Source organism: Chrysemys picta, unplaced genomic scaffold (assembly GCF_011386835.1).
Source record: "Chrysemys picta bellii isolate R12L10 unplaced genomic scaffold, ASM1138683v2 scaf3, whole genome shotgun sequence".
NCBI classification, from domain to species: domain Eukaryota; kingdom Metazoa; phylum Chordata; order Testudines; family Emydidae; genus Chrysemys; species Chrysemys picta.
Window position 1 is genome coordinate 674,675 of NW_027052710.1, and position 9,179 is coordinate 683,853.

A 9,179-nucleotide genomic window follows, 5' to 3' on the forward strand; every position below is an offset into this window, starting at 1 on the left:
ACGACTGCCCGCTGGCATGGACACAGCCACGGGACTGAGTAACTCCCCCGCCCCCATGTGTCTTGGGTGTGGGGCAACACACACACACACACACACACACAGAGCAGGGCTCGTCCCCTCCAGCAGACACACATGCACACACACACACACACAGCATCTCTATGTCCAAGGGGTTCCTATGTGCATCAGATAAGCCCCCTCCCACCCAGAGATTCCTCTCATGTGACTGGGGTATATGCCCCAGCCTGCCGGGTGAAGTGGTGTCTAATGGTTAGAGCAGTGGGGGCTGGGAACCAGGACACCTGGGTTCTGTCCCGGCTCTGGGAGGGGAGGGGAGTGGGATCTAGTGGTTAGAGTAGGGGGACTGTGTTCCAGGACTCACCGCAGCTGGAGAGTTTTTGGGCAGTTCTGCCAGGGTCATTACACGTTTGCGGGCCCATCTTCCAGTCCCTGCCCGGCCCACTCGCCCTATTGGGTGGCAATGAGGAGGCACCGGGCACCTGATGGTTGGGGGGAGGAGAAGGGAGGAGATCTGAGGCCCAGGATCAGGACCCAAACCCATGTGTCCACCTCTGGCTTGTTGGCTCTGGGCCATGGCCCAGCCCCTCACCCACGTTCCCTGCCATTCCCCTGGGCTGGACCCACAGCTTGAAGTCTTGGGATTCCCCAGCCTGGCCCCAGGTGCTCCGTACACTGGCTGGAGTCACCCTGGGGTAAATCAGGAGTAATGCCATGGGGACTGATTCCCTTCTCCCTCACCTGGGGGTAAATCATTTCTGTAGCTCTTCTCAGAACCCTCCCCAATTCTCCAATGTCCTGTTGGACATGTGGCTCCTCCCCACAGCTAGGCGCAGTCTCCAGTCAGGGTCTCCCCCATGCTGTATCCAGAGGGGACCCTATGTCCCAGCTCCTACTCTCTAATCCCCTGCTTCTCCAGCCCAGGGCCGCGCTCATCCTCTCACTCGGGGAGCTGCGGTGCAGTCGGTTCCACCGGGATCTCTGGGTCCTTCCCGCATTGCTGCTTTCCAGGGTACAGCCCCCCACCATGTAACTCCTACCCACATGAATCGTGTCCCTCTCTTAGCCAGTGCACTGGGCGCTCATGGTGGGTTGATTCTCCTTCAAAATCTCGTGATTTGTCCCAGGTCACAAGAGGAGTCAGTGGTGGATTCGAACCCAGATCTCCTGGATCTCTGAACACAAGGCTGGCCGTTATCAAAGAGTCTGTAGCAAATTAGGGATGTTAGTGACTTACATTCATGGGCAGTGCTATGGCCAGTGGGAGATGCCACCCCTTAGAATGCACAACCGTTGGGAGTTGCCAACTCTCAGAGTGTTCGACCGTCGGGTAGAGCGCTTGGCCGTTAGGGGAGATGCTCTCTGATGCTCCTTTCATCAACAGTGGGTGCCAAGAAAAGTTGATTTGGCACCAACCATTGGGGATCCACTAAACGACACATCTAAGCCTCGCTCCTGTACCCGACGTGACCCCCACACAATGGGAACGGTGCCAGGCAAAATGGGGACAACCCACCTATAGCAGGTGTCACGGAGTATTGGGGAACTCAGGGCCCTGCACCCCCGGCTTCCTGCGATTCACCATGACTCTCAGCCAGCCAGTAAAGCAGAAGGTTTATTTGGATGACAGGAATACAGTCCAAGACAGGTCTTGCAGGCACAGACAACAGGACCCCCTCAGTTAAGTCCAGCTTGGGGTCCCAGGGCCTCCCAGCCCACCCCCCTTTGGGGGGGGGTCAGAGCCATCTCTGCCTCCCAGCCATCTCTCCAGCTCGCTTCCAGCACTCTCCCTTCAGCGACCCCTCCCACAGCCTTTGTTCAGTTTCCCGGGCTAAGGAGTCACCTGGCCTTCAACCCCTTCCTGGGTTCTCATGTTACACACTCAGGTATGCGCCCTTGGGCAGATCCCATCCCCCAATGCAGACTATCCCAGCCACACTCCCCTGTCAGCATTCACAGACCACAGTGAGAACAGGCCCAGTTCGTCACATCTCTCCCCCCTTCGAGACCGAACTGAGCAGGGTCACTTTAGCCAGTGACCCGGGGAAGTTCGAACCTACCCCCGTTCCCATGGATGCCCCCGCATCCCTCCCATTCCTTGGTGATAATTACACCAGGCCCCTTCAGTTTCACGCCCCCCCCTTAGGTTGGGGGTGCTTGATGGCACTCACAGTTCGCCTGTGGGAAGGTTTATGCGGCCTGTGCCCTTTCCCCACCCCCATACCTCTGGGGCTCCAACTGGGCTGTGGTCTTCTCCCAGCGCTCCAGTCTGGAGGTCTGTGCTTTGGGCTCTCTTGGTTTAGAGCCGCCCTTTTAACCTTGGCCACCCTCCGGAAAGGCTCCTCTATGCTGGGCAAGGGTCCTAAAGCTGTTTCCCCCTTGTCCCAGGCCTTCCTCCCCCTCTGACAGGGGTCACAGGATCCGCAGTACTGTCGGACAGTAACAAAGACCCCAGACCAGTAAAAGCTCCGTAGCAGCCTCTGCTGGGTGCGCCAGGTTCCCTGGTGCCCTGAGAGGGGAATGTCATGGGCCCGGCACAGCAGCTGGCGGCGATACTTCTGGGGTACCACCAGCTGCCTCCTGATCCCCCCTGACTCCATTTTCCCTGGGGGAGCCCATTCTCGGTACAGGAACCCCTTCTCCCACAGGAACCTTTTCCGGCCACCTCGTCCCATGGTCTGTACCGCATTGAGGTCGGCCAGGTCCCTTATCTTCCGCAAGGAGGGATCTCTCTGTAACTCGGCCTGGAACTCAGCAGCTGGGACAGGGATGGCCACCTGCTCTTTCTCGCCCGCTGGGTCCGAAGATGCAGCCTCCCTGAGCCGTGTCCCTGGGCGTTCCCTCCCCACCAGGTTAGGGTCCTGCGCCTCAGGCAAGGCACCCCCCCCAAGGCCAGGGCGCAGTGCCCCTTGCCGGCTCTGACTGCGGGTCACAACTAAGGCGGTCTGGGGGCTGCTTGGCCAGTCCTCTAGGTCCCCCCCCATCAACACCTCAGTGGGCAAATGGTGGTGCACTCCCACGTCCTTGGGGCCCTCCTTGGCCCCCCATTTCAGGTGTACCCTCGCTACGGGAACCTTGAATGGGGTCCCGCCCACCCCGGTCAGGGTCAGGAAGGTGTTGGGCACCACCCGATCTGGGGCCACCACCTCGGGCCGGGCCAGTGTCACCTCTGTGCCCGTGTCCCAGTATCCATAAACTTTCTTCCCATCCACCTCCAGGGGAACAAGGCACTCGCTCCGCAGGGACAGCCCCGCGCCAACCCTGTAAACGGCGAACTTTGAGTCCGGAGCATCTGGCCCCCCAGAGAAGCTGGCCTGGGGCCCTTCTCTCTCTTGAGCCGTTGATAAGCTGCCAGCCCCTCTTGCATGAGAAGCCTGCCCCTCGTCCGTCTGGGCCTCTACCAAGTTAACCCGGTGCGGGTTCGGTCTGCTCAGTCTGTCCTTGAGCTTGGGGCACTGGGCCCGAATGTGGCCTCTTCGGCCGCAGTAATAGCAGCTCATGTCCCGTGGGTCCCCTCGAGCCGGTCGGTTGTCCCTGACGCTGGGCATTCCCCGTGGGAGGGGATTCCCCATATTCCCCCTTTGGGAGGTCCCAGGGTGACTCTCTCTCTGCATCGCGGCGGGCCTGTTCCTTTGGGGCTCCTCCCTGCCACCCCCTGACCGGCTCTTTACAAACTCATCAGCCAGCTGCCCTGCGTGTCGCGGGTTCTCTGGCTTTCTGTCCACCAACCACAGCCTCAGGTCGGATGGGCACCGCTCATACAGTTGCTCCAGTACCAGTAGTTTAATCAGGTCCTCCTTCGTCTGGGCCCCACCAGCCCACTTGCTGGCGTATCTTTCCATGCGGGCGGCTAGTTGCAGATATGAGATCTCAGGGGTTTTATCCTGACTCCGGAACCTTTCCCGGTACATCTCAGGAGTCAGCCCAAACTCACGTAGCAGGGCCTTTTTTAATAGTTCGTAGTCCCCTTTCTCTGCCTCTTCCAGTTGGCGGTACAATGCCACGGCTTTGGGGTCCAGTAAGGGGGTAAGGACCCGGAGTCTGTCCGTGGGATCAACCCGGTGCAGCTCGCAGGCCGTCTCAAAGGCCTCCAGGAAGTCATCCATGTCCTCCCCCTCCTTGCGTGGGGCCAGGATGCACTTATCAAAGCTCCGTGCAGTCCTGGGTCCCCCCTCACTCACCGCAGCCGGGGGTTCGCTGCCCTTCAATCTCGCCAGTTCCAGGTCATGCTGACGCTGTCTCTCATTCTCCTGTCTCTGTCTCTCTTCATGCTGACGCTGTCTCTCATTCTCCTCCCGTTCATGCTGTCTCTGTCTCTCTTTCTCCTCCCGTTCACGCTGATGCTGTCTCTCTTTCTCCTCCCGTTCATGCTGACGCTGTCTCTCTTCATGCTGATGCTGTCTCTCTTCATGCTGTCTCTGTTGTTCACGATCCTCCAGCTCTCTCAGTTTTAGCTCTTTCTCCCATTCCAGCCAATTCCGCTCCACGGATGCCGAACGTCGCCGGGGGGATCCTCTGCTGGCCGGCGAGCTTCGCCGGGGGGATCCCCTGCTGGCCGGGAGGGTCACGGCGCCTTCGGTATTTGCTGGGCTCCTCCCCACCCTTCCCCTAGGCATAGGAAGGAGGGGTCTTGGGAAGCCCTCAGCAGCCGGCTGACCACTCCCAGCTGGGACAGACCCTGGTGCCTGCGCTGCATTTGCCAGGCTGCTTCCCTGAGACACAGGGTTCAGTTCATTCGCGCGATCTTCCGCCTCCAGCCGGGCAATGAGCTGTTCTTTGGTGAGCCTCCCAATGCACAGCCCCCTCTGCTTGCACAGCTCCACCAGGTCGCTCTTAAGCCGCTAGGCATACATCTTCCTGCTGGCCACTCACCGGCCTGTGTGCTCACAGCTCCCCACAGTTCCCAGGGGGCCCCCTAGTGTGCCAGCCCTTCTCGAGGTCACCACCTCTCTGCCAGGGTCGAGCTGCAGACTCCTCCGCCCCTGGGACCACTCGCTGCGATCCCCCCGGGGGACCCTGTTACTGCAAAAGTCCTTCTCGCTGGTCACACACTCCCAGGGGTAATAACCGTCTCTCTCTCACTCTTCAGCACGCCTGGTCCCCGTCAATCCCCCTTCGTTTTACTGCTCCCCAGTCACTTACTGCAGGAAGCGCCGTCCACGGGGTGCAGTAGATCCCACCGCTGCCACCAGTTGTCATGGAGTATTGGGAAACTCAGGGCCCTGCACCCCCGGCTTCCTGCGATTCACCATGACTCTCAGCCAGCCAGTAAAGCAGAAGGTTTATTTGGATGACAGGAATACAGTCCAAGACAGGTCTTGCAGGCACAGACAACAGGACCCCCTCAGTTAAGTCCAGCTTGGGGTCCCAGGGCCTCCCAGCCCACCCCCCTTTGGGGGGGGGGTCAGAGCCATCTCTGCCTCCCAGCCATCTCTCCAGCTCGCTTCCAGCACTCTCCCTTCAGCGACCCCTCCCACAGCCTTTGTTCAGTTTCCCGGGCAAAGGAGTCACCTGGCCTTCAACCCCTTCCTGGGTTCTCATGTTACACACTCAGGTATGCGCCCTTGGGCAGATCCCATCCCCCAATGCAGACTATCCCAGCCACACTCCCCTGTCAGCATTCACAGACCACAGTGAGAACAGGCCCAGTTCGTCACAGCAGGTAGTTAGGCCGGGGAAGGAAGGACACTTTCTGTAGCCCAGAAACTCTGCTCCCCGGCTGGGAGGGGGTTAAATACCAGAGGACGTTGGGAGAAGGACGAGGCGGGGAAGGATCGGTCTGGATGCACCATTAACATGGGCGGAGATTGGGGGAGAGCATGGGGGCCACGGCCCCCCAAACCGGATACAACCCAGAGGCAACGTGTGGGGAGGCACTTAGATTTCTCCCTGGCAGTTGGTCCTGCTCCCTCCCCCCAGAGGAACATTGGGAGGGGTGGTGGGGAGGTGATGCCAGGAGCTCTGTCCCTGCTGGTCAGTTTCCCCCTGGGCTGGGTACAGGGAGAGCAGAAGAGTCGTGACCCTTGGCAGAGCTCCACTTTGGGGCTGTTTTTCATAAGAGCCAGGCTCCCAGGTGAGCGCCCAGCTGCTAACCCGGGCTGTGCGGGGTGTGGGGGAGGGGGAGAGGATGGGATTTCCACTGCTGAGCCAAAGGGGTCCGCTCAGGCCCAGCCCGAGAGACCTCCCCGGCTGCAGGAAGCTGCAGCCCCCCAGCCCTGCTTCCCGCCCCCATCACTCCTCAGCTGTGGAGGGGAAGGATCACTGTCTGGGGAGCTGCCCCCACATCCGCCCAACGCACCTGCCATCGGACCTGCCCCACCCAGAAACCCCCGCACCTTAATCCCCACCCGGGGCATCCTGAGCCCCCCGGATACCCTATCTTCCCTGCAATATAGGGGCGTTTTCTTATACAGGCACCTATTACCCCCCACCTCCTGTCCCGATTTTTCACACTTGCTATCTGGTCATCCTACCTGGATCCCCTGTCACCCCCCACCCCCGCATAATATAGAAGTCAAACTGAGCCCATGTCTTTGGGGCAGGCAGCAGCAGACCAGCAGCCGAGGTGCAACGTCTCAGCACCGTCCCTGGGTGGGCTCGACCCACCCTCCTCTCGGTTAGCAGCCGAACGCGCTGCACCACGGGAACACCTGGTGTGTTTACCACTCCCCGGGCTGCTGCCTCACACCCTGCACCTCTTCCTGCCAGTGCCCAAGCTAAGGTGGGAGTCAGGAGCCGGGGAGCCTGGTGTATAAGTGGAATCCCCAGCTGGGGGGATCGGCAGCTGGCAGGGCAGTGCCACCCACCTCTAGGCCAGCTTTGGAAATGTCTGGCAACAGCTAATGGGTTAGAGAGGGAGGGGTCTGGGTTCTATCCCTACGTCATGGAGGGGAGTGGGGTTTAGTGGTTAGAGCGGGGTGGGGGTCCTGGGAGTGACCTGGGTTGTATTTCCAGGTCCCTCAGTGTCTGTAGGGAAGTCAATTTTGCCTCTCTCTGACTCAGTTTCTCTGCCTCAGTCCCAATATGGGAGTCGAGCTAGAGCACCCTTAACTCCACCCCTTTGTAACTTTCAAGCCCAAATCTGATGGTGGAGCTAGAACAGAGCTGATGAACTTCCTGCAGGGTGACGTGGGCCGGCTGCGCTGGGGGGCAGGAGCGGGCGGGAGAGGGAGGAGGGGGAGGGGGCCGTGCCCCACTGCAAGCCCCTGCGCCACGTCTACGAGAAGGAGATCGTCCTCTACGCAGGGGCGGCTCCAGGCACCAGCGCACCAAGCACGTGACTGGGGCGGCGTGCCGGTCACCGTGAGGGCGGCAGTCAGGCTCCCTTCGGCGGCATGCCTGCGGGAGGTCCGCTGGTCCCGCGGCTTCGGCGGCAATTCGGCAGCGGGTACGCCAAAGACAAGGGACCGGCGGACCTCCCGTAGGCAATCCACCGAAAGCTGCCTGACTGCCGTGCTTGGAGCGGCAAAATACATAAAGCCGCCCTGCCTCTGCGCCTACTTCCAGGGCCTGGACTACTTCAGCACTGAGTGCATCTACGCCCCCCAGGCCTACCGCGGCTACGCCCGGGCCCTGCTCAAGGAGCTGGAGGCCGCCCGGCCCAGTGCCATGGCCACCTGGGCCACTCGGGCGAGCATCTCTCACTGCGCCCCGACCTCTGCATGCCGGCCCACGGCACCTGCCAGCGCTGTGGCTACGTGGCCAGCCAGCCCCTGTGCAAGGCCTGCGTCCTGCTGGAGGGGCTCGACCGCGGCCTGCCCAAGCTGGGCATCGGCAAGCACTGGCGCCTGCGGGACAAGCTGTGGGACGGGCAGCCCCTCATCCAGGAGGAGTGCAGGGATGTGGTGACCCCGGGCGAGGCCGAGGGGGAGCTACCGGAGCAGCAGAGAGAGCTGGGAGCGCAGGGCACAGAGTCATGGGTGGACGTGAAGCCGTGGGGTGGACGGGAGCTGACTGAGCCCCGGGACCTCGTCTTCTGAAGTGATGTGCTGCCCGTCCATGGCCACATGCTCCCCCTGATCCTCCCCATTCTTGCCCGATGTTTAGATGATGTATTAATTATATTGATTACTTAAGAATCCCCACTTAATACTTTGAGGGTTGACAGGTTCTGAGCCCAAGATCAGGTATAATTTTATTTAATTTATTAGGTAGTTGGGAACCCCGAAGTGCACAGGTGCTACACTCCCACTAGCGGAACTCTTTTATATTTACAACTATAGTTTATAGTACATTTAGCACAGTCACAAGCACCCCAACTTGGCAAGGTAGATAGAGATAGTACCGAACATCCATCTGGACATCCATCTGCTCACCTCATCTCCGGCAGAACAACCTGAAGTATTAGCCATCATCTTCCTCATCACCAACACCTTCCCCATCAACCCAGTGGCCGTCCTGCTGGCACCCCCAAAGGATGACATCTCCTTCTCCTACCATCCCTGGGCTGGAATGCCACTATTACAATACTTTATGCCAGGGGTGGCCAACCTGAGCCTGAGAAGGAGCCAGAATTTACTAATGTACATTGCCAAAGAGCCACAGTAACACGTCAGCAGCCCCGCATCAGCTCCCCCACAGCCATCGCAGGGTCTCCCAACCATCTGCGCCTCCCCCTCCCTCCCCACACCTCTCGATCAGCTGTTTCATGGTGTGGCAGAGCCAGGGGTTGAGCAGTGAGCACCCCCCGGCACATTGGAAAGTTGGCGCATGTAGCTCCAGCCCCGGGATCGGTGCCTATAGAAGGAGCCGCATATTAACTTCTGAAGAGCCGCATGTGGCTCCGGAGTCACAGGTTGGCCACCCCGGCCTTATGCTGAGGTTACCATGTCTAATGCATATGCAGTAGGGGTTTCTTCCTCTCCCTTCTTTGTATTTCCTCCCCTTACCAATGTTGGAGTGTCTTTTTCCATAGGCCAGAATATCAATGATCTTAACTTATTATCACATAGGTCAGTTTGTTACCATGTCCCTTTACTGGTCAGGTATCTGCAGATGTAGCTCATGTACCCGTTATGTACGTCAGTTCATTGCCATGACACTTCTGCAGTTGGATTATGAACCTGTGGTCAGAACTTACCTGTAACACTCTATTTTCAGCTCCCAAATACTTGTTGTTTTCCGTTGGGCCATTTATCTGTGCGAAGTTCATAGGCCTCAAG

General features: G+C 59.5%; 1 protein-coding gene across 1 annotated transcript; it reads left to right on the forward strand.

Moving 5' to 3' along the window:
• The first annotated feature begins 7,125 nt into the window (after window positions 1-7,125).
• On the forward strand, window positions 7,126-7,997 carry LOC135977546 (cytoplasmic tRNA 2-thiolation protein 1-like). Its single transcript, XM_065578808.1, is given in 4 exon segments — window positions 7,126-7,188; window positions 7,191-7,258; window positions 7,512-7,630; window positions 7,633-7,997. Coding segments are annotated over 4 exon segments (615 nt in total).
• Window positions 7,998-9,179: the final 1,182 nt, after the last annotated feature.